At 38.1% G+C, this 26,026-nt stretch overlaps 2 protein-coding genes across 2 annotated transcripts; one reads left to right on the top strand and one right to left on the bottom strand.

Annotated features, from left to right (window-relative positions):
• Nucleotides 1–313: 313 nt before the first annotated feature.
• On the top strand, nt 314–18,247 carry LOC124644276. Its single transcript, XM_047183545.1, has 8 exons — nt 314–586; nt 13,160–13,350; nt 13,728–13,870; nt 14,373–14,518; nt 14,716–14,834; nt 15,376–15,510; nt 16,131–16,295; nt 17,449–18,247. The coding sequence occupies exons 1-8, from the start codon at nt 514–516 to the stop codon at nt 17,689–17,691; spliced, it is 1,215 nt and encodes a 404-aa protein (XP_047039501.1). The 5' UTR covers nt 314–513; the 3' UTR covers nt 17,692–18,247.
• Nucleotides 18,248–19,611: 1,364 nt separating this feature from the next.
• On the bottom strand, nt 19,612–25,828 carry LOC124644212 (syndetin). Its single transcript, XM_047183461.1, has 3 exons — nt 25,736–25,828; nt 24,755–24,892; nt 19,612–24,108 (listed from the first exon to the last, which is right to left on the bottom strand). The coding sequence occupies exons 1-3, from the start codon at nt 25,826–25,828 to the stop codon at nt 21,631–21,633; spliced, it is 2,709 nt and encodes a 902-aa protein (XP_047039417.1). The 3' UTR covers nt 19,612–21,630.
• Nucleotides 25,829–26,026: the final 198 nt, after the last annotated feature.

A 26,026-nucleotide genomic window follows, 5' to 3' on the forward strand; every position in this document is an offset into this window, starting at 1 on the left:
TTCTTAGGTCTTCCTCTTCCTCTCCATCCATCTACATTCATACTTAGCACACACTTTGTTGCATGCGTATCATCCCTCCTCATTACATGCCCATACCACGACAATCTTCTACTTCTCATCTTTTCTGTAACTGGCGCTACTTTCAGACTTCCTCTAATGTACTCATTCCTGACTATCCATTCTTGTAACACCACACATCCATCTCAGCATTCTCATTTCTGCTACATGTACTCTCTTCTCTCTCATCCCTCTTTTTCAATGCCCAACACTCCGATCCATACAGGACATCCATACATCCATTGAGTAGGTATTGTTATTCTATTTATAATCAAATGGAGCATAGAGTCGAGATTTCATTCATAAAGATTAAAACCTACTTGCACCGTGCGCCGAAAACTCGCTAAACAATCATTAATAATCGCTTGCAGTGATTTTAAAAATGACTTCAACGAGACGACCATTCATTTCTGCTTTTTGTAAACAAATTCATTCAGTGTTGGTTCGACCGCGATAATGTCGGACGTAAGCAGCCGCGAGTTTTTCCTAATTTTAATATTTAATGTGTTAATTTGTAAGGTTACTAGCGGTAAGTGAAAATAACCGTTACTTTTTAGAATACTTAACTAGTTATTTTTTTTAGTTACCTAGATATTACTGTTAGATATTAAGGATATAGCTAAAGTAAGTTAAGAATAAAGTGTTCTAAGGATTAATTCGGAGCGTTCGCACTTTATCGTTTATCTACAATCTGTGTTGTTGACTTAATGTTTTTTTTTTATTTGACGTTTCCCGTTTTGGCGCGATTGTTTATTGTTTTTGTTAAAAAATGGCGGGAAATCTATGAAGGTATATGAAGGTATCCGTTTTGAATTATATAGTACCTACTGCATAAAATCTCTTACCTATTGTTGATAAATCTTTAAATTGTTTTTAAAATAGGTATACCTCGGATATACCTAAGTAGGTTATTTATTTATCCTGCCCGTTCTCTCGTTTCCTCTAGATTGGATTTTTGATGTGTCTGTACCTGTTTTGCAATAATTTGAGACGGAGATAAGACAGAGCTTTTAAATATGATTCGCTTTTGTAATTCCAAAGGATGCAGCGGTCATTGATCGCAAATAAAATGGAAGAACAGTTATAATTCAATCGACCTTGCGAAATTTTTGTTTAGTATGTCTCTTGGTCAGAGCAAGCGTGGTGATTAACGCTCAATCCTTATCCGTGTGAGAGGAGGCCGCAGCCGCAGCCCAGCAGTGGGACGATAAAAAAGCTGATGATGATGTCCCTCAATCAAGTCTTCACGATTTAAGAGTCATCACCATCTTCCTGCCTTTATCTAAATTTTATTCGTAGTCGGCGCATCAAGTGTTCAGACTCTTCTATTTGCTATCTTTCAACTGACAGCCGAGCCAGAAAGTCTGATAAGCATTTTCCAAAGAGTACCTACTTATTGGGGTGTCTGGGTAACTGGGTTGAGGAGGTCAGATAGGCAGTCGCTCCTTGTAAAGCACTGGTAGTCAGCTACATCCTGTTAGACTGGAAGCCGACAACAACATAGTTGGGAAAAGGCTAGGCAGATGATCTGTTTTCATCCTTCAATATTTCCTCGCAATTCATCATTAATCATTTGTGTACATTGTTATTTGTATGTCTAACCTTGATTTTTCTTTGTATTAAAGTATGACGCATCAGGTATTCTTCCTTCCTTCGATCATCTAGATAACATGCACTTTTTTAGATCTTTATGCTGATCTGTCTTAATTAATTATGACGTTTGTCAACAACACTGTTACTTACTCAAATAAAAAACCGGCCAAGTGCGAGTCGGACTCGCGCACGTAGGGTTCCGTACTATCGAAACTAATATTCTATATATATTTAAGGATGTTGATATAAAAAATGAGAAAAAAATCACGTTTGTTGTATGGGAGCCGGAAGCCCCCGAAATATTTATTTTATTCTAGTTTTATTTGTTGTTATAGCGGCAACAGAAATACATCATCTGTGAAAATTTCAGCTCTCTAACTATCACGGTTCATGAGATACAGACTGGTAACAGACGGACGGACGGACAAAGGAGGGAAAACAATAGGGTCCCGATTTACCCGATTTTGGGTACGGAACCCTAAAAATTACTAAGTCTTTCTATCGTAAAAAATATTAAGATCGTATATACCCTAAGTTCTATTCAACTTATTTTATACTAGCTTCTGCCCGCGACTTCGTACGCGGATCCTGTTGCTTATGCCAGCGATAACGGGGTCGAAAAAATCAAACATTTCAAAGCCTGATGTCGATTTCTAAGAGCCCATTTTCCAAAATAAATTATAGTTTATACTAGCGACCCGCCCCGGCTTCGCACGGGATATCAGTATTTCCCCACTATTTAATGTATGTTATCTATACATATAATAAATCTGTAAAAAAACTGTGTCTGTACATTGAATATATTAAAAAAATAATAATTGGGTGGGGTTTAGAAACAGTAATGGAGCACAAATCCAAAAAAAAAATTCTGTCTGTATGTCTGTATGTCTGCATGTCTGTATGTCTGTATGTCTGTTTGTTTGTACACGCTAATCTTCCGAACTACTGAACGGATTTCAATGATTTTTTCTTTGTTGTGTCAGTATTAAGCCTGGTCAACATATAGGCTATAATTTATCTTCGAAACTTGAAGACCTGATGCAGAACACCAACAGACCAACAAAACTATAAAAGATACAAAAATGGTGTCATGGCAAAAATTGTTTCATGTGATGAGCATTTTCAGCTGAGATAATAAATTTGAAGATCTGGAACACCTGATGTGGAACCCCAAGAGCCCAGCTTCTCTGTACCATATACAGGTATGCCGTTTTAGCAAAAGTTGTTCAATTTGATGAGCACTTTCTATTGTCTTATACAAATTGAAGATCTAAAACACCTGATGTGGAACTCCAGGGGCCCAGCTAGACTATAGCATATAGAGGTATGACGTTTTAGCAAAAGTTGTTCAATCTGATAAGCACTCTCTGTTGACTTATAAAAATTGAAGATGTAAAACACCTGATGTGGAAACCCAGGAGCCCAGCTAGACTATAGCTTATAAAGATATGACGTTTTAGCAAAAGTGGTTCAATCTGATAAGCACTCTCTCTTTTGACGTATAAACATCGAAGATCTGGAACACCTGATGTGGAACTTCAAGAGCAATACTACACTTGAAATGTATAGAAATGAATGTTATGAAATAGGTATGGTGAATCAAAAAAAGTAATTAGTCCGTCTTTTAGATAACCCTAAAATAATGGACACGTATTTTTTCTTTTCTCCTTCTCACAAACAAATAATAACGAAGATATAACACGCTTGAATTTTGTGTTAAGTCACTGCTTAGTTTACATACCTAGACGTGGCGTCACGAGCCCCCACTCTCCGAATTTTTTGCGTTATATATATCTCATTATTATTTTGTATGTCTCTTCCAGACCTCGGGACTACAGAGTTCCGAATTTTTGGGAGCCAACGTGAGGCCAAAGCCAACACGCTGAAGCCCTTTTGAGACAACTTTAATGAAATGGTGACACAAAACCGACAATTATCCCTTTATACACTATAGAAATGAACCCAAGGACAATCCCCGGTGAACGTCGTTAAAAAAAAGACAATCTGTGCTATACCATTGCTAACTGTGAATGACTACTACTTGGGCTATTGTGATGGGATGCTAATGGACTAGGAATGGGGAAACTACGGGAACTATGGCACCTGCCGATGACAATGTATTAGAAACATGTAAAAATGGCAGGTGGAGACTCGCCAGCTCACTTACTGGGCCCCCGGGAATCTGTCACTGAATAGCAACAAAAGGGCAACAGGGACATGAGCGGCTGAAGTGTGAGGATACCTCGGCGGATTTTAAACGCAGATTACGCGCTCCCTGTGGGTCACTTACCACGAGGCACCTATCCTCCGAGCAGGGCTACTAACCCTGCTCAAGCGACTCCACTCTGGATGGTCAAGCCAAGCCAGAGACGTGAGACCTACCCCCGTCATGGTTCACTCCGACCGGCCGGAGATGGGGGACAGTATACTCTCCCTGGAGAACTCAGTATATATGCCCCGCGGGGTCGCTACTCCCCGTCATCAGCCTCAGATGTCCTGCGATGCTTATATCTCATTATTATTGTCGTTATTATCTCAAGAGCCTTTGTCCCAATTATGTTAGGGTCGACTTCCAGTCACGATGCAACTGAGTACCAGTGTTTTAAAAGGAGCGACTGCCTATTTGACCTCCACAACCCGGTTAACCGCTCAACCCAACACCCCTCGGTAAAACTGCTCAGACTTACTGTCTTCTGACTACCCATAACGACTGCCAAGAATGTTCAATGACAGCCGGAACCTACAGTTTAACATCCCCTCCAAATAACGGTCATTGGTATCCAAAATATACGTAGAAAGTACATACGAACTTAGAAAAGTTGCATTGGCAGGTACTTGCCAGACCTGGAATCAAAGACGCACGCTCATACTTGAGAGATTGGTTCTCTACCCACTAAACCACCACGACTTCCACTAAGTCATCACGACTTTGTCATCTCAGTAACATTTAATGTTTTTTTACGTAATAATACGTGTAATATTTTTGCCACACACAACTTAAATGCGGACTAATTAGAATCACTACTTTTATCCCTATGGTCACGTCTATTGCGGTTCAGTTCTCAGCGTTTTGTTTAGTCTGCTGTGCTTTTGCCGTTAAAGTACAAAAATTAAATATATGGAACATTTCTAATGGCTATGCGTATTCCGTTGTTTTCAAGTCAACGGGCCCTTAAAATTCAATATCAGACGATTCAGATCTTTGATTTTGCTGACCCCGTAGTCGCTGGCATAAGGGACAGGATCCGCGTACGAAGTCGCGGGCAGAAGCTAGTTATACATATAAACCTATCTAATAAAAAAAACTGCATGAAAATCGGTTGCGTATTTTTGAAGATTTAAGCGTACAAAGGGATATAGGGACAGAAAAAGCGACTTTGTTTTATAATATGTAATGATGATAGTGATATGTTGCCCAGGCTTAATACAATAAACTATACAAAAACAAATGGCAAATAACTTTCAAAAAAAATATTTATAAACAATAGATATTTGGGGTTTTTCCTTCAGGCGAAAATGGTTCTCCTTAGACGTGAGTGAAACCGCGGGAAACAAGAAAATATAAGTAGCTCTTGCGTTTCTAATGCATTCGGAGCGCATTTAATAAATGTTAACAGTTATTTATGTTTCTTTAGACATGCGTAACTAGCATTAATTTTAATTCTTCACGCGCAAACGCCTGAACGGATTTTAATGAAACTTGGTAGAAATATAGCTTTTTATTAAGATGCTGGCTGTCATTGAACACCTTTGACAGTGGCCACCACCAACCAGTCTTACCAAGGAGTATCGGGTTGCCCGGGTAACTGGGTTGAGGGGGTCAGATAGGGCAATCGCTCCTTGTAAAGCACTGGTACTCAGCTGCATCCGGTTAGACTGGAAGCCGACTCCAACATAGTTGGGAATAATCTCGGGAGATTATGAGGCGGAACAATAAAAAAGTACACAATGTTAAAACTTCATAATTGATGTTTTGTCGGTTGTGATAAGAATTATTATTTGTTTATTAAAGTCAATAGGTTACTTTGTTCACATCACATGCTATCAAACTCAGGTACCTACTGTTAAAAAAAAAACCAGTCAAGTGCGCATCGGACTCGCTCACGAAGGGATCCGTACCATTATTTATAAAACCGCATCTACCTGTAGCCGTTATCGATATCGAGCAAAAATGAGCAAAAAATCACGTTTGTTGTATGGGATCCCCCCAAAATATTTATTTTATTCTAGTTTTCAGTATTTGTTGTTAACGCCGCAACTGAAATACATAATCTATGAAAATTTCAACTTTCTAACTATCATGGGTCACGGATAGACGGACGGACGGATGGATAGAGGAGCGAAAACAATAGGGTCCCGTAATCCCGTTTTACCCTTTGGGTATGGAACCCTAAAAATGATGATGTCCTCCTAGCCGATTATCGGTCACAGCGGCTGTCCTCATATAAGGAGATCCGTCAGCTGCGCAGGACATATTATAGAGCACAAGCATTTGCTTGGACACAGGCGCACTCACTACACTATATAGTTTACAGTAGGTACATTTGTTGCCAGGATTTCTTAAGCTGTTGTTGACTACTCATATTTAACCATATTTAAAACTATTAGTAGTTTTTTTTTATCAGCTCTAGTTTTTGAGTTTCAGCTAAGTGCGGTTTAAAGAGAAAAAACGTGTATTTACCTTAAAGAATATTTGTTTAAAAAATATTTTAATTGTTAAGTCCCAAAAAACTTCGCATTAAAGCTCTTCTCTTATGTGTAGACTTTGGGAAATGGCGTATCAGAGATCAGCAATAGTTAGACATCATATATTTGCATCCCAGAAACCCTGATAACGTTCTTCCATGACACGTAAATCTTGATGCATACGCTCCCCCTGCTCTTCGCTCATATCTCTTAAATTTTACGGAAATCTGTCCAGATGACTGAAGAGGAAGTGAAGTTTTATGCTCATATTGCATCCCATATCTTTTAATTGTAAAAGTAGGTCTAAGTAGGTCTAAGTTCAACATAATTTTCATTATAATTTTTCAAAATTCAATATAATTTTTATTCTCTGAAAGTTCAGGTAAATGCTGCACTGGACGCTGAACACATGTACTACTTCGGTTTTGCCATTTAGCTCGATTTTTGGTGTTTAAGCTGTTTATGTTTACGCTACAAAAGTAATAGTCGTCGAGATGATTTTTCGATCCTTTCCAAATAGTTGGTGTTTTAAGTTTAAAAGAACTTCTTTTACCACTTGTCCATAATCTTATGTATTCAACGCACGATTTACAAACACAATCAGGAGTCCAAGATTTATCATTTTTATCCAACAACATTCCAAAATATAAAAATAAGTATTTTTAAGCGTCTCTGATATGACATTTCTACACATCTCAAACACATATTCACATAAGTAACAAACATGGTTTGGTTTATTTAAACAACGTCTCCTTGAACTACTCATGTTGTAAAAACTTCACATCTATATGTTATAAACAAAATAAAATACGTAATTAAGCGACTAAAAAATTTTCAGAAATGAGAAAGTCAATAACAAGTAAAGTCGAGCTACAAAAAAAATTTTTCAGCTAGAATTAATAAAGCTAAACATAAGTGAACGTTACCAGCTATTAAATCCACGGCAACAGGCAAAAAGTTTGATTTTGTAAACTAGTGAGCTATTCCTTCACTCTCAAAGTGCGATGGGAGGACAATCCGACACCACCGGAGAGAAAAATGCTACTTAGTAAGTAGATAAGTACTTAACTTACTACTAAAAAAAATAATGGCAAAAAAATAAAACCGACTCCCAAAAACATAAAAAAATAAACAATTCTTAGGTGCATCGGCCTAGAAGTCAGCGTTTAATGCATGTACCTCAGTTTATTTCGCCACCGACTTCTAGACCAGCGGTTCCCAAATGGGGTTCCGCGGAACCCTGAGGTTCCGTGACAGGCCCTCAGGGGTTCCGTGGAACATTCAAGATTTCCATATGGTTAATCGTTTCACTTTTGACAATATTAAATTATTATTCATTTTCAATTAAATTGTTCTAAATATTGCATTCCAAAATTCCATTTAGGCACCATGTAGGTGGGTACCACTCGGGAGTGTAAGTACAAGTGGCGGGGGAAGGCCACGGCAGCAGATAATTTAATTCCGTTTTTTACAAATTGTAGATTAACTTAATACCTCCAGGTCTTCGGCAATCGGCAAAAATAGGTAGCGAGTCGGCCAAAAATCACCGCATTTTTTGGGCTTATTTCATCGTCAGGATTATACGTTTTCATACATTTGACAGGACGTGAAATGACACGGCATACGAGTATTTCCAGTGGCTATTTTTACCATGAATCCATTTCCAATTTTTGCACCTCCGCGAATCCGAAAATTTCGCGCTCGCTTCGCTCGCGACTCCATGTTACGTGTGATGCTTTTATGTTCGTTTAATTGCTCAAGTATCCAACACCGAAAAAATTTCGCGCTCTTCCGTCGAGGTTTCCTTTGATATTTATTTTTTATTCGTCTGGTTCAGAAAAAGCAATAGCGCTTTCTTCGCTAGCTGCTTATTCATTTGCTTTATTCATTTTGCTTTTTTGTGTGGATTTACAGTGGTTTTGTTAATTTTGTGTAGGTACTTAAACTAAAAAAAATTCGCGCTCGCTTCGCTCGCGATGCCGGCTACCACTGAATGTCTTTCAATGCTAGCGGGTGCTTGGAACTTCTTCATTTAGTTTTAAAAAATCGCGCTCGCACCTGTACAAACCTAATCTATTTCTTTTTGCGTTTACTTTGTCAGTCGTCAAACGGAAATCTATTCACATAATACACAAAGTCAAGGGCGGCTAAATTGTTTTCTGGCCTGTGTGGCAGAAAGCCATGCTACGCCTGAGTATAATGAATATGTCTCTAACCATATAACCATTTGGTGCGCTACCACGCGCCACGAGCCGTACCTAAGTGTATTTACGTCTTTAGTTTACTTCTTACTTAAGCTAAGGTTCCGCCGAAAAATAGTGAAACAAAAAGGGTCCGAAGCCAAAAGAATTCGGGAACCGCTGTTCTAGACCGATGCACCTAAGAATGTTTTTTTTTTTTTTTAGTTTTTGGGAGTCGGTTTAATTTTTTGTAAAAAGTTTTTATTTTTAGCTTTTCAGGGAACAACAAGCATAGTTGTCTTTATCCGCATAAGTGGAAAGTTCTCATCAATACGAATAATAATAGGGGTTAAAGTATGAAATTGCCGATTTGTACTGAAAATCTAAATTGTATTTTTTTTTTAATTTTTAACAGTTCAATTTTTAATAATTAATCAAAATAGTTGCCATTATTATCTATACATTTCGGCCATCTAATAGGAAGTTCCTTTATGCCTTTACGATAGAACTCTGAGGATCTAGACTGCACAAACTGTGTGAAAGAATTTTGTTCTGCCTCCTGGGAAGAAAACTTCTTGTCACGCAGATAATTGTCCAACCAGGTAAACCCTATCGAACAAAAAAAAATTTTGCAAATCGGTCTAGGCGTGTTCGACTAATCGGTGAACATACATTAAAAAAAAAGATCCCGACGAATTGAGAACATGGGCGTAGCCAGCTTTGGGCTCAGGGTGGGGCAGCAGTCAATCTCCGATTTTTTGTATCTTGAGCCGTTAATCTCAAACTTGTTAATCTCTTAATTTGAGAGGTTTATATTTTCAGGTACAGAAAATAAACACAGGATAAAAGCCAAAAGTAAGGGCATATAGTTTTTGAATACGCGAGCGAAGCGAGCGCGAAATTTTTATCGGACTTAAACCAAATATTACGTAAAATTTAGCCCAAACGTACTTAACTTTTTGTTTGTTGACAAATGCAAAAACAAGGGTATATATAAGTTGATAAGTTATTAACTCTATTGCTGACGCATAAGGCTTATAATTGTTTGTCCTTAGTGAATATTTCGGCATTATAATCTTGTCAACCGAACAAACATGTTTTGACTCGAAATACACATTTTGAACTAAAATTTAATTTTCACGTAAATAATTACGTAGGTAGACAGTCCTAAGCCTAAGCCTGTGTAAAGTATGAAGGGAAATCAGAAGGCTATTTCCATTTTTATTTTCTATATAATACTTACTAAACTAATGCTTATACTCAATACTAGATTGCGATTGACTATTCATTGAACTAATTAATATAAAAGAAGTATACTATTCTTATGACTGTAGGTACAACCGTACCTACAGTCATAAGAATAGTATATTTTTTAATTAGAAAAAAGTTGTTAAATCGCAACCGCTCAATATATCAGAAAGATGCAAACAACCAACCTATCACTATATCTGAATGATCTATTTGAATGAGTGAGCCGCACACGAGTTTCGAGTTTAAACGAGCTACTGAGTTATACTGAGCTACTGATATAAAGATATGAAAGAGTGATTCATATCCCAGTGATTGAAAGATGCATATCTATCTTTTCTTTTCAATGACACATTTTGCCCATGTCTAATGCCTCGCCTCTCGCGGCTCTCGCTCGCTCGACCCGCATCCCGCTCAGGGGGGGGCAGCTGCCCCTCCCTGCCCGTACCTCGCTACGCCCATGATTGAGAACCTCCTCCTTTTTGGGAAGTTGGTTAAAGACACCCTTTTATGAATGCAGAATATAATAAAGTTCTTTATAAGACCTCTTTAACAAGTCCAAATACAGCTATGAATGCTATGATACGATATTCCATGATGAAGTTACAGTTCATATCTTCTGGCTCCATCATCACATCTGGGGCCCGATTCTCCTAAGTTAATAATGTCAAAATTGAATAGAAATCGAATCGCAATATGATCGCAATAGCAGTTTTAACCATATCGGGCATTCTCCCACTAATATAAGACCAATCTTATTCCAACGACATTCGATTGGTTTGCGATTGGTCTGCTTTTTTGGTGATTTTGGTCTATACGGTAGTTTGCTCTACAATCATATTGCAATCGTAAATCATTTGCAGACAAAATGATTCATTATTGAATGACAGAAAAAGATAAAAACGTTTATTTCAAAAATAGCGGAATGCCACATACGCTTCAATCGTAATCGAGTCGTGATTGAATCTCAGTCGAATGTGAATCGTATGACGCTTAAGTAAAATTAGGAGAATCGCGCCCCAGTTCGACAGTATGAGGCAGTTTACAAAATATAAAAACAAAAGACATGCCAATGACGTCACGCATGAAATGAAAGAGACAGATAGTACCTGTAGATTCATAAGTAAGAAGGAAACCAATATAGTTTTGCATGTTCGCATTCGAATTTTAGCCTGGGCGCATACATTTGGTTTCCGGATTCGGTTTCCTGATAAGGAATTCAGATTCGGAAACCGAACTGCTCTTTTTTCGTACAATATGTTTACAAGAGCGTACACGTTCTTACTTTTTCCGAACGGAAAAAAACCTGTCATTCGTTTCGGAATCTTCTCAGAGCATTCAGATAGTCAGAACTGGAACGTGTGCGCTAGTGTCACGGAATCCCGATCAGGAAACCGAATGCGTGCGTCCAGGCTTTATCCAAAAACAAATGACATGCCAATGACGTCAAGCACGAAATGAAAGAGATAGATAGTACCTGTAGATTCATAAGTACGAAGGAAACCATGATAGTTTTGCATGTTCACATTCGAATTGTAAAAACTTAAAAACAAATGACATGCCAATGACGTCACACACGAAATGAAAGAGATAGATAGTACCTGTAGATTCATAAGTAAGAAAGAAACAAATACTGTTTTGCATTTTCACATTCGAATTTTTACCCCGAAACAATTGACACGCCAATGACGTCACGCACGAAATGAAAGAGACAGATAGTACATACAGACTCATAAGTTAGAGAGAGTAACAGATATATGAAGCAGCTTTTAGGAATAACGTACCTATTTCCAGTTTTGTTGTTGCTATTAAAAGAACCTTAACTTACAGTACATAAGGTTGATATTTCCCTGAAAATCACTGAAGGCGGCACTAATTTGGACTAACTAAATTAGTACTGCCTCTGAAGGTATACCGAATCATTTGTTTTACAATTTTTGATTCGTTTTAATTTGCCCGTACATCTCTATTTGTCTCCGAGTGTATAAAATGAAGACCTTTTAATAAAATAAAAAAATTGTGTCTGAGTACTTTAAATACTTAGGTACCTACCTACATTTCTTGAGTAAAGTGTGCTCTTAATTAAGAAGCAATGCCGTAATGGTAATTATTTTCATAATTACAGTAATTAGGGGTACTCGTTTACTGTTACAGTAAAGTATGTTAATGGAAGCAATCGTTAATACTTATATACCAGATACCTACCCCTATCTGACCTCCAAAGCCACGAGCTCTTCTTTAAAAAATAAGTTAGAACCTTTTTGACTGAGCATTAATCACCACGCTTGCTCAATGTGGGTTGCTGATTTCAGACTTTATAGTCCAGGTTTCCTGGAGATGTTTTCTTTCACTTTTTATGAGCCATCCATCCACCGAGCCCTTTTCCCAACTATGTTGGGGTCGGCTCCCAGTCTAACCGGATGTAGCTGAGTACCAGTGCTTTTCAAGGAGCGACTGCCCTATCTGACCTCCTCAACCCAGTTACCCGGGCAACTCAATAGCCCTTAGTCAGACTGGTGTCAGACTCACTGCCCACTGACTTCCCGTAACGAACGACTGCCAAAGATGTTCAAAGACAGCCGGGACCTACAGTTTATCGTGTAAGAAACACGAACGAACTCGGTATGACATGATGGTCATTCACGGGCCGACCATGGCGACCATGCCAAGGTTAAGGGTGCGTCTACACGGTGCATGTAGCTGGAGCAAGTTAACATGTGACAAGCAAGTGATAAGTGACAAGAGCACGCGGGTGGGTATGTTGCTTTGGTACATGCGCGAGTCGCTGGACGCGCACGTTGCGTAACCTGCGCATGTGCCTCAACATGCGCAAGCTACTTGCACCGTGTAGATGCACCCTTACGGCCAGTTTCTTCATCAAAAGTAAAAGTCAAAGTACCTAATGTCTAAAGTAAAAGTAACGGTCAAATTCGTTTTTTCAAGGCTAAAGTGACAGCAAAACTAATAGAAAAAATGAATTTGACCGTTACTTTGACTTTAGACATTACTTTGACTTTTACTTTGGCTTTTACTTTTAATGAAGAAACTGGCTGTTAATGTTATGATCGATAGATCAGCGCGGCTTTGACTTAGTCAAGAGTTCATATTCTTATTCTTTATTGTACACAAAAAATAATTAAATACAAACACAATACCAGATAAGTTATGTACGGTAGACCGCACATCAGTGGTAACTGTCATGGACCTTAACAATCGTAATAAGTACGATTTTCCTATAAAACTGTTACCACTGACCTGAAGATGACTGTACAGCGATCTTAAACCAGAGTTGTGTTCTCTGACAGCAAACCTTAGAGAGCGATAGAGAGATGTGATGGTAATACTATAAGTTCTTCTTAAAATTAATTACTTATTCCGCCATTTTTTATTTGCAGATTGCGTGCTATCACTTAACAAAGACTTCAGCAGTCCAGGGCCGGTGTTCATCAAGAATGGGGACTTTCTGGAGGTCAATACTGCTAACGGGAACATCACCATGGGAAGATCAGAGGTCGTGACGGTCGCTTGCCCTGGACATAATCGGAAGGTCGTGTTGGGGACCGTTACTATGCCTTATGATACCATGGTATGTTGGGTTTTTCTCTCTGCTCTCGTTGGTCTAGGGTGCTCAAGGTCTCGGGTTCTATTCTCGGGTTGCTTTGTGGGTTTTCTTAAAAACTTTCACAAAGCAGCCCGTAGTCTGGAAGTTGGTGATTGATTCACCCGAGCATCGGACAGCACGTAAATGTCGGTCCTGCCTGATCTCTTTCCGGTCGTGTCGGATTGCCGTCCTATCGGGCTATGAGAATGAAGGAATAAGGAGTGCACTTATGTCTGCCCAAATGCTCGTGCACTATAATATGTCCTGCGCAGCTGGCTGATCTCCTTAAATGAGAACAGCCGCCGTGGCCGAAATCGACCGTGGACGCCATTACTTACTTCAGTATTTTTCTCATATTTCAGGAGGCCCACTGCATGGTAGACAAAACTTTCCGAGTAGACCGGCGTATACTCACATTTAAGGAGATTAAGTGCAACACTCAGCCTTGGTTTACCGCCCAAGAATACCCTGAGACCTGCCATGAACACAGCAGCATGATATATCAGTAAGTATTTTTAAACATAGCCGATTTCCTGTGGTTTCACCCGCGTCCCGTGGGAGCTACTGTCCGTACTGAGATAAAATATAGCCTATGTTACTCGGGAAGAGTGTAGCTTTCCAGCACTGAAAGAATTTTTCGAATCAATTCAGTAGTTATAGAGCTTTTTGGGTATAAACATCATCATCGTCTCCGGAGCCTTTCCCCAACTATGTTGGTGTCGGCTTCCAGTCTAACCGGATGTAGCTGAGTACCAGTGCTTTACAAGGAGTGGATGCCTATCTGACCTCCTCAAGTCAGTTACCATGGCAACCCAATACCCCTTGGTAAGACTGGTGTCAGACTTACTGGCTTCTGAATACCCGTAACGACTGCCGAGGATGTTCAATGACAGCCGGGACCTATAGTTTAACGTGCCATCCGAAATACAGTCATTGATGTGTCCAAGATTAGAAAGTAAACAAACTTAGAAAACTTGCATTGGTAAGAAACCTCGTTTTATTTTCAGTGTCGGCTACAAAGTGAAGAATTCGTTCCACACGATCTATGAAGCTTGTTTTGACAAACGGCTGCTAAGAACGCACTACGTGAAACATCGCTTGACTCCACTAAGTATTTACAAACAGCATGGCCTAACTAGACCCGCTTTTATAGGTATGTGAGTGATCATATTTAAATACTTAAAACTATTTTTACGGATTTTATCGCGGTTATATTAATATTATTTAATCACGACCTTTCGGATCCTTTACAGCATCCATAGTCATGGGCAGACTCATGTAAATATGTAGTTCTATGAGCATATCTTTATAGATTCACACTAAACTTGTTGATAATGTTGTTTTTTACAGACGGCAATTTGTTCAGGGGAGTCAAAATGAATGAAATCTACAAATTCAACAATCAGAAGACGTCTTTGGACGCCATATTGGGGCACTCCATGTCCGGACATTATTTAACCAAAAAGCAGGTACCTACTTATAATCAATTTTATTTAGGTACCTTCGTCATCATCTCCCGAGCCTTTTCCCAACTATGTTGGGGTCGGCTTCCAGTCTAACCGGATGCAGCTGAGTACCAGTGTTTTACATGGAGCGACTGCCTATCTGACCTCCTCAACCCAGTTATCCGGGCAACCCAACACCCCTTGGTAAAACAAGTTGTCAGACTTTCCGGTTTCTGATGAAAGATGTTCAAATCACAGCAGGTCCCCAGCTGATCAATTTATCGTACCTTCATATATACTGAGAACCTCATCATGACAAGATTGTGAGCTGATCGACCGTATATGTTATTTTTTCGCAACGTTATCTGGCAGTCAGTAGTAAGCCACGTGGCTCACCAGGACATTGGGATGTGCTCAGGTACAATCCCCAGTAAAAAAACAGGGCCCCAATCAAAATCTATGTTTACTAACATAGATTTTAAGTATCATGTATTACTAAAAAAATATGGACAAATAAGTCACGACGTCAATTCAAGTCACACTAATGTGTTCGTTATTCTTCTAGTTTCTATCTCGAGGACACCTAGCTGCGAACGCGGACTACCCAACAAGCGCACTCATTCGAGCCACCTTCCACTACGTTAACAGCGCTCCGCAGTGGCAGAGAGGCAATGCTGGCGACTGGGCTGCGCTGGAAGAGGTTGGTACAATACATGGATCCTTACTGATATGTGTTAGGTATTTTGTATATGTTTATAAAGACCGACGATTTATGTTTCGTTTGTCTTTTACGATATAACTATAGCAGTTGCCAAGGGTTTTTCTAGCTGCCTAGGGTATCTTATTCTCGTACCTAGACATTTATATAGCCTATGTAGCTCAGGGATAGTGTAGCTTTCTAACTGTGAAAGAATCTTCAAATCGATTCAGCAGTAGTACCTAGTTTTAGACCCTTTGGGGTACCTTTATAGATGTACTTAGTACCTATAAATGGATGTGTAGATCTTTGTTCTTTTTTCACGCAATTAGGTACTACATGATAGTAATGCTTAGGTTGAACATCACCTACATTTTTCTTCTCGATTCTACTTTTATCCAGGACTCAGTAACTCCCTCAGGAAGCGGAAGCATGCTAGATTGAACGCGGTAATCTCGGAGTTTGATAGGCCATTTATCAAGGGAGACTATGGCTATAGGCTATTTTTTATCCAACATGCGGAAAGTTGTTTCCACGGGCAGCGGGTGATAGCATTGGCGGAAGCTAGTAAAAACAATTTAGTTATTTTATTTATCTTTGAAACATTAGTTTTATCCTTCCAGAGCCTACGTCGCCGAGTAAACGCTCTAAACACGACAGTCATAGTGTACACCGGTACTCACGGCATCATGACTCTCCCCAACCGGTCGGGTCACATGAAGGAGGTGTACCTTCACATCGACGAGAATAACAACCCAGATGTGCCTGTTCCTATGTATTATTATAAGGTAAGGCCCTAGATATATCATCATCCTCCGAGCCTTTTTCCCAACTATGTTGGGGTCGGCTTCCAGTCTTACCGGTTGTAGCTGAGTACCAGTGCTTTACAAGAAGCGACTGCCCTATCTGACCTCCTCAACCCAGTTACCCGGGCAACCCAATACCCCTTGGTTAGACTGGTGTCAGACTTACTGACTACCCGTAACGACTGCCAAGGATGTTCAATGATAGCCGGGACCTACAGTTTAACGTGCCCTAAGAAACCATAAGGTAAGAGCTGAGATCTATCCGAATCCATGTATTATTTTAAGAGCCAAGTTCTATGGGCTGCGGGATTGTTCGCGTAAGTTACCTCGGCCCTGGTACATAAAGGGCTCCAGAAGGAAGTTTTTGGGGAGTTTGTTCCACCACTTCTTCTTCCCACCAAAAACACATAGCAAGTGGTGAAGGGTGGGCGTTTTGGGGGCTGTCGTTTTGTAAAGTCCTGACGTTCAAAAAGTGCTGTTTTGCAGCCAAGTTTGAATAAACGATTTTTGATTTTTATGGGTTTTGGTCAGTAAGAGTCTGACACCTCACGCCGCACCCACAGCGGGAAGGGTCATTTGATAATTTCCCGTAAAAAAATCTCTCGATCTATCCGGAGAGATACCTATGGGCACATACAGGGGCCACGAACCCAGGCGAATTGTGGCCCTTGTGAGCTGTCAGATTTTTTACATGCCATGTAAAAAGGATAGGTACTATTTAATTTTGCCTCCCTCCCCCCCGTAAATTTTACTATAGGCCCCACGTTTTATAAATTACTGCTAATCAATTATTTTACTGACATTAAAAAGAAGATTCTCAGTTTGATCTGGTTGTATGTACCTAGGTATGTTTGGACGCGATTATCTAACTTTTATCTCACCAGATTTTGATGCGGTTTCCAACATAATATTTATCAACTTAGGAGAAGGATTTAGGTATATTCATGAAGTCGGTTTTACCTAGTGTTAACCAGGCTACCCAATACTGGGTTGAGAAGATCAGTCAGTCGCTCCTTGTAAAGCACTGGTACTCAGCTGCACCCGGTTACACTGGAAGCCGACCCCAACATAGTTGGTCAACCGCTAGGCAGATGTGTTGAAGTATTTATTTTACATATATTTTTTCTATTTTCAGCTGGTCTACGACCCAATAAGAAAACTAGCAGCGGTGTTCATAACCATAAACTCTTCGTTCTACAACGATAAGGTTCTAAACTCCTTGGTATTCTGTCAAGATATTTGCGAGCACAACCGAGAGTTCTCATGGCTAAAATGGCGGGCGAATGACGGCACGTTCAGTTTCTGCTGTGATTACAAGTCGTTTGTTGAAGAAGTCGATTATTTGCCGAAGTTAGATGTTAGAGGGAGATTCCATTGAATTTGTGCATAAAGATTTTTGTAATTAATACCTGATAAGTAGTATGTTTGGCTGATTTTTGAAAGTGGATAACTTGAGCTTTATATTTCTATGTTTTTTTCATTTATAAACATTTTTAACCGACTTCCCAGAAAGAAGGAGGTTCTCATTGTAATTTTCTATATCTCTCATCTGTAAACGTTTAGTTAAAATGACGGTAACACTATTGGTCGTTCTCAAGTTTTTATCTCTCTGTATTTTAACATTAGCCCAACACAAATAAGAGTATCCAAGATATCGTATTTTTTGTACATTTGACAGCTGACAATTTTCAAGGGAAAATGTTTTTTTTTTACTGTGACAGTATTGTTAACTCCACCAAAAAACGGTCTGACCTGACCGTAATGTAAAATCTCTAGTAAGCTCTAGTAACAATAGATAGATAGAATATTGGGAACGTTCATAAGACAGTGGCGTATTTTTACCAGTTTTCAACATAGTAAGTAGCTATTTTAATTATTGATCATTTGATGTAATTTACAAAAGAAATAATAAAATATACGTAGCGACTTGTAAGTATTTAATAAAAGAAATATTTTTATTTACTTTACTGTTGTATAATTTTAATATTGTGTAAGTAAATACTTTATTTATATTATTAGAACGAATAAATTATTACATTATTTTCAACGACAGTTTTTTTTTATTCTAATACCTACCTATCTTTTCTATTCTGATACTCCGTTTTGGTAAAAAGTGCATGAAAATTCGTTCACTACTTTGTAAGTTTGTAGGTGCTTTATGGAGTCTGAGCCTAATTCCAGAATTTATTTAAAACATAAATGTAACAACAAAATATATTAAAATTCTTTATTTATCATACATAATAACATTGTTTTAATTAACATTAAATATTTATTTACCTAGTCTAATGTCTTTTGAGATTTTACCTACACACTTAAAATTAAAAGAGTACAAAATTTAATATAAATGAAACATTTCTATGGCCCAAGTTAACCAACAGCACAAACGTCAAAGGACAATGGGCACAAATATATGGGACCTGGTATACCCCACCAATAGGAATGTCATATATATCATTGGATAGGCCTTTTTATGTAGAACAATATTTATTATGACAGCTTTGCTGAAATGTTTGTCCGTTCTGAGATATAGATCAAAAACTGTGCAAAAGTTAGAACTAAGTAATCTATTGATAGGTACCTCAAGTTTTTAAAGGAAAATCTAAGTACTAATAACTTTAAGTCTTGTAAGTACTACTGTGCCCGTTAGGATCCATAATTGTTACTATTATGTAGCATTTCAACCTTTTATTGTACCAAAACTGGATGTTGGGCGTAGTGAGAAACCGCACCAATAGGAAAGTCATACATATCATTGGATAGGTCTTTTTAACTGGAACAACATTTACTATGACAGCTTTGTTCTATTGTTTGTCCGTTCTGAGATATAGATAACAAACAATCTTAAAACTGATGCTAATCAATACTGTAATCTGATTTTCTTTCATACAAGACTTACACTTAGTAGTTCTTAGATTTTCCTTTAAAAACTTGAGTTATCAATAGATTACTTAGTTCTAACTTTTGCACAGTTTTTGATCTATATCTCAGAACGGACAAACATTTCAGCAAAGCTGTCATAGTAAATATTGTTCTACATAAAAAGGCCTATCCAATGATATATATGACATTGCTATTGGTGGGGTATACCAATCTGCCCATTGTCCTTTCTTAAATCAACTGTTTATTCTATGAATATATCGGGTGCGTTGTACCTATCACATATACTTAATGATATTCTATGGTGAATTGTAAAAAAAATAACCTAATCCATTCAGTGGTTTAGCCACAGGAGTCATTTTTTGTTTTCATAATTTACAACATCATGTGTAAAGCAGAGATAAAGTAGGTATAGGAGTATCGAATATTTTGATCAGATGACAGCTGTCAGTTTTCTGGGGAGAATTTCCGTTGTTTGTAATAACGGACTCTTAAAGCCTGTTCTAATTCTCGCACATTTTGTTCGTTTTTTTTTTTTGTATTTTTTTTTTATTTGTGTTATCGACATATATTAACCAATACATTAACGTATTTAATTTAATGTGATTAGGTACGACACATCCGATATATAATTGTTTACGTTCAAGTTTCAAAGTAAACAGTTATTTTAAGAAAAATAGACGTTTATGTTGTCGGTCAATTTGAGCCTAAAGAGATGAAAACTTAAACAAAAACCCGAGCGGAAGTCACAGTACAATTTATTGTTTTCTTATAGCAAGATTCCACTTTTAGCAGAACTGTGACGCACCCAAATGTATCTTCTGGTGTACTCGCTTTAGCAAACAGTATGGGTCCGTTCAGACAGACCGGCTCGGAGAGGAGAACAAATTCTTAACACGTTGAAAATCGAGTACTTAGTATTTGTAGTAAGGTTTATTTTTGCATGTGCAATGCTTTTGTCATTAAGAATGCTCGAAGGCGCTCGGTGTGAAATAATAAGAGGAGCCGACCGGCTGCGATCGCGTACTTTTTCTCTGTCTTACAGACGTTTGGCTCCGATTGCATGCTCTTTCAGCCGATAGGAGCCGATTCCGGTCTGTGTGAAAAGAAAAATGCGCGCGGATGCTCTCCGAGCCAGTCTGTGTGAACGGATAGCGAGCGAACATTTTGTAATATGTCCGCGAAACTGCAACCATTTTGCACGAACACATGCTAGCTGTGGACTCGCGACATAGCCTACATTTTTGGTAGAATCTTGCCAATACATTGGAGAAATAGGAATATAATATTTTTATATATTTACAACTTTTGTGCTTTCCATTTTTTGTCGCGAAAACTTAATCCATTGGGAAGTTAGTCTATCTAGACTATGTCCGTCTTACCACAAACACTTTTAAACCTCTGTTGAACACTTGCCTAAAAAATCAGATTATGACGTTGACATAAGGTCCGTTTTGCAGACAACTTTTTTTTTGCCAAGTGTTCAACAGATGTTTAAGTTTTTTTAGTAAGACTGTTCGAGTTTCTTTAACTTCGTTTAAATATAAAAAAAAAACATTTTGTATTTGACTTTTTCGATACCAGTCGAAAAATTCACCTTTTGGAAGAAATTTTAAACACTACTAAAATATATAATTTGATTATCACATTTTGTACGAAGCTTCAATTTAAGTACGAATAGCATAATTATTATAATATTTACAGATTAAATTCCCTATAACAATAGAAACTAAATATTTTACAGTCTCGACCTTGAAAATACTTAAATATAATGTCTTTTCATTAAATCAATCCATACCAAATTTTATTTCATAAAGTTCAGTTGATACACATTTGCTCATGCAATTTTCAATATTAGTATTTTTCAATATTAATCACGCATAATTAAGGAGTATTCCAACTATAATTGTTTGTTTGAGAGAATAAGAAAACATTAACATTTTCTGGCAGAACAACGAATTTCAAAGGCCTATTAAGGCCTAAATAATTAGGCCAACTTATATTTTAATTTTCGTATTATAATATAACACATATTTACATCCATAATTTTCATATAACAGAAAAGTTACACTGACCCTTGCCTGACCTGGAATCGATCCCCACACTCGTATTTGAGAGGCTGGTTGTTTAACCACTAGCAGCCAGTTTCTTCATCAAAAGTAAAAGCCAAAGTAATGTCATAAAGTAAAAGTAACGGTCAAATTTGTTTTTCACGATTTTCAGCCAATTTCTTCATCAAATTAAAAGCCAAAGTAAAAACCAAAGTAATGTCATAAAGTAAAAGTAACGGTCAAATTCGTTTTATCTATTAGTTTTGCTGTTACTTTAGCCTTGAAAAAACGAATTTGACCGTTACTTTTACTTTATAACATTACTTTGGCTTTTACTTTCGATGAAGAAACTGGCTGTAAGACTCCACGACTATTTTTTACAAAGCCTAATTTACCGAACTGTCTCTACCTTCAATAATCGCCGTCAAAGCCTGTCTATCTTTCTTATTCTCGCACGCACAAGTGACCAAAGCCATTAAATGCTTATTAGAATATTCGATTCTCTCAGAAACAAATTCTTCAAGACCCTTCCGAGGCAAATAGTAAGCTTTCACATACTTGTCCACATAATCTTGGTACGGCACAGGTTTTAGCCCTGATATCTTCTCCAATTTCAGAAATAACTGTCTATAATCTAATTGCATTAAACCCCTGCCTCCGTTCGAACATTTTGTCGCATTAGAAAACCCTTCGACCAGTAGATGGACGACAAATTTGGATACCATACTCCAAACTGCATTTAACACCTCCAAATTCAATGTTACCTTTGTCGACACATTTTCTAGACGTAAAGCGAACACTTGAATTTTTCGTATTATCATGTCTACGTACAGACTGTGTTCTACAGCGACGTTTTTGACGTCCCATTTGACTTGTGACATGGCTATTAACGCTGTGCGGGCGTCAACAGCTTTTGATGCGGAACACATATAGACTGGGACTCTCAAATCTTGGACAACAGCTAGAGTATTATCTTTAAAGTGTTCTAAAATCATTCTTTGGTGAGGAGCAACTATAGACTCTAAATAAGGCTGAAGGATTTCATATTGTTTTGAGAGAAATATCACGCTCTCAACAGCTACAATCCTCTCTGAAAGACCATGAAGGTCCTCTTCAGAATTTATGTTCAAATGTTGGGGAGAATCAGGACAAGGTATTTTGCCATCAACATCTCCCGAATTCGCTGTATCAATATTGTTCTTTATCCTCTTTAAAACAGAGTTTAATTTCGCACTGTATAACGTCGAAGAAGCGACTTCAAGATCCGCAGTGAAAAATAAGTGGACCGTGAAGAAATAGTAGTCGAAAAGTTGATTCATGAGCATAACCACTTCTAGTGAAATTTGGGGAAGATACCGACAGATCTGTAGATATTGTCCGCAATGTCTTAAGACTGATAAAGTAGTGTTAGTAACAATAACACTATCTTTTATCTTACTCGGACTTTCGTTAGGTTCGGGTCGATCATTTTCGTCAACGAAATCCCGTTTCAATTCGTCGGGTTCGTCATCATCGGAATCATCGCTTACCAACTCCGGTTCTAAGCCGAAAATATCGTCATTCGTTATATTTTCGTTACGGAATATCTCAAAGGGAGTATGATTAGAGTTTTGCTTGAAATATTTGGCTATATATACGCTATCATCTTGCGAGTGAACAGACGAAGCTCCGTCGGACTGCGTTTTAAGTAATGATGTATCAGATCTGACGTTCAAGTACTTTTTAAACTGCTTAAACTCTTGTAAATATAGCAAGTTAAACGTTGATTTCACAGGACACTGTTCCCAACCTTCGTTCTCTAGAAAAAGTTTCAATTCTTCCATCCTGCCTCTGTGGTAATTCTTAATGTACAACACACTTTGGGTCTTTATAAAGTCTTGGAGCAAATCCGACTTATCGCCGCAGAAAACTTCAGCTACCTGAGTCAATTTCCTCAAAATCCCTAACATCTGTATAAACTTTTCAAACGGATACTCTTCTAAGCCAGAACTTTTCAAAAATGTCGAAACTTTGGCTTGAACATCGTTCCAAATTCGAACAAGACCAGCTTTTAATTTCTGCCTAATATATTCTCTGCTGACATTCTTCTCGATTTCGAAAACGTTATTCGATATAGGTATCGATTCTTCCTCATCATATTTCGAATGCCAATCGACTAAAAGGTAGTAACTCCTCATTATTAAAAAGAGATTTTCACAAAGATTCAACAAGCAAATCGGAGCTTTATTAGCCTGAACTGATTGGCACATATCTTGGAATTTCATATCGTTTGCATCCCCTACGTAATTTTTGACCGCTTCAATAGCAGACTCATTCACAGCCGAAGAGTAGTGCATATGTAGTTGTTCCATAGCCGCTTGAGTTTTCCCAAGCAACGCATAAGCTTTCTTAAGTTTCCTAAATATATTTTCGTCAAAATTGTAACAAATACTTGCTAAGACAGAATCCAATTTTTCCTCAGTCATATCTAAGGTGTCTTGCAGGCGTGTAGCCAAATCTGCTATGCAAGTATACTCCTTATGACTATTAGCAGCTTTCTTGCTTTTCAAAATCAGATCTATAGCTTCATAATATTCTTTCCTTACTAGCAAATCAGCGGCATCTTTTTCCACACTTCTTAGAGTTCGGAGTAGTTCCAAATATTTAAGTACTGACCTGATGATCTGTCGTTTTCTGAAGTTGGCCAGGATAACGAAAGTGGATATAGTGAGATGGTTCGAGGCAGCTCGGAGCTGGTCTCTGGCTTTCTGACAGGTTTGAAGAGTAGTGGAAAGCTGTTCCCGAATGTTCTGGATTTCTTTGAACTCTCTGTCACAGTTGTCGCGTTGTTGAGATATTAGGTGGAGAGCTTTGCCGGAGACTACCTGTTGAGAGATAAATGTGGCTAGAAACTATACTTTGAGGTTGAACATAAAGGTAGGTGTTTTGGGTCATATAAATCACACTTATATTGTAAACGTGAAACTTTGGGTAGAAAAACTTACATGTTACATGATACATGAAAAATACATAAGAGACTATACTTTGGGTGCGAGAACTGGTTTTTTCTCAGGACCGGATGAAACCGCGGGAGACAGCTATATACATGTACTATACCAATATTATAAAGCTAAAGAGTTCGTTTGATTACTTGAACACACTAATCTCAGAAAGTACTGTGCCAATTTGAAATATATTTAAGTGTTAAATAGCCCATTTAACAAGAAAGGAAACTGGGGCAACTATTTATCCAGGCGTGTGAAATAATTGACTCAGGACATGGCTGGAACCGTGGAGAACAGATAATAATATCAAGGGTAAGTTGCACCATTTAACTATAACGATAACCAAAGCACAGCCAGCCGTATATTTGCCGCGCATTGCTCACATCGACGATTTGACTACTGAAAATGGTAATATGTCGTGCGCAGCTGGCTGATCTCCTAAATGAGAACAGCCGCCGTGGCCGAAATCGGCCGTGGACGCCATTATTATTATTAGTTAAGTTTAGAAGTAATAATAATAACTGACCTGTTGTTGACGCTTCAGTTTAGAGAACATACGTTCGATATCATCACAGGACGAGGCAGGGGCGTGTTCTAACACATACTTCCCAGCGTCGAATTCTGATGGCGGTAGAAAATATACGTTCTCTATCTCGCGTAGTACCTGAAAAGATGGTTTTATTTATTAATAAAACTCTTTTTTTTAGGGTTCCGTACCGAAAGGGTACAACGGGACCCTATTGTTTTCGCTCCTCTGTCCGTCCGTCCGTCTGTCACCACGCTGTATCTCATGAACCGTGATAGTTAGAAGGTTGAAATTGTCACAGATGATGTATTTCTGTTGCCGCTATAACAACAAATACTGAAAACTAGAATAAAATAAATATTTTCGGGGGCTCCCATACAACAAACGTGATTTTTTTGCTCATTTTTGCTCTGGTACGGAACCCTTCGTGCGCGAGACCGACTCGCACTTGGCCGGGTTTTTTTTCTCTTCTTTACCTTTCTCTCCTTTATCTGCTTCCAACGTTAGGCAATAAACAGTAGATTTGACGTCTATTATTAGACATGTTCAAGGAAGCAAACTGTGTCCCTTCCTATTCATTTTTATATTGTAATATTTCTATTAAATTATTCTACTTTTATACTTAACAGCTTATGTACACCATAGATGGAGAACAGTAAACCGATTTACAATCGAGAGATTTTACTGAAGAATAAAATGAAATACATCAGTTGAGTGACTTTTTCATGTGTAATTAAATTATGTAGTTTTCCTCAACTTAAAAGTCGGTATAGGCACATGTCTGTCACAAAATACTGCTTATACCATGAAATCTTTTGTTATTTAAAGTGGCAAGTAATCTATTTTGACTAGCGTTTTCTCAACTATCTTTGAATGGTCTGTGTGACCTCTTGAAACCTGGCACCCAAGCAAGCAGTTTACGTCCAGTAGATATGACACAGGGGGAACCACTGCAACTAGTTAGCAAAAAATGTCTCATACCTCAAGATCAGCAGCAGAATGAGCGACACTCAAGGATCTGGAGTTGACTCCGGGAGGCCCTCGCCGGTTCTCCATACCATCTTCTGACATCATGATTCAGAACTGGAAACCAGATGTCTTATTTGTAAAAGTTTTGTATCATAAATAATCATCTGTGGAGGCTTGTCATTAGCGATATGATTATTGTATATTGTAAACTATTATTGTATAGTCTGTAAGCCTTCTTAAAAATAAATAAATAAAGTAAAGTAGTTAATTGAATAGGTGCAGTAGTACATACCCACCTATTTA

The sequence above is a fragment of the Helicoverpa zea genome, chromosome 29 (genome assembly GCF_022581195.2).
Source record: "Helicoverpa zea isolate HzStark_Cry1AcR chromosome 29, ilHelZeax1.1, whole genome shotgun sequence".
NCBI lineage: Eukaryota > Metazoa > Arthropoda > Insecta > Lepidoptera > Noctuidae > Helicoverpa > Helicoverpa zea.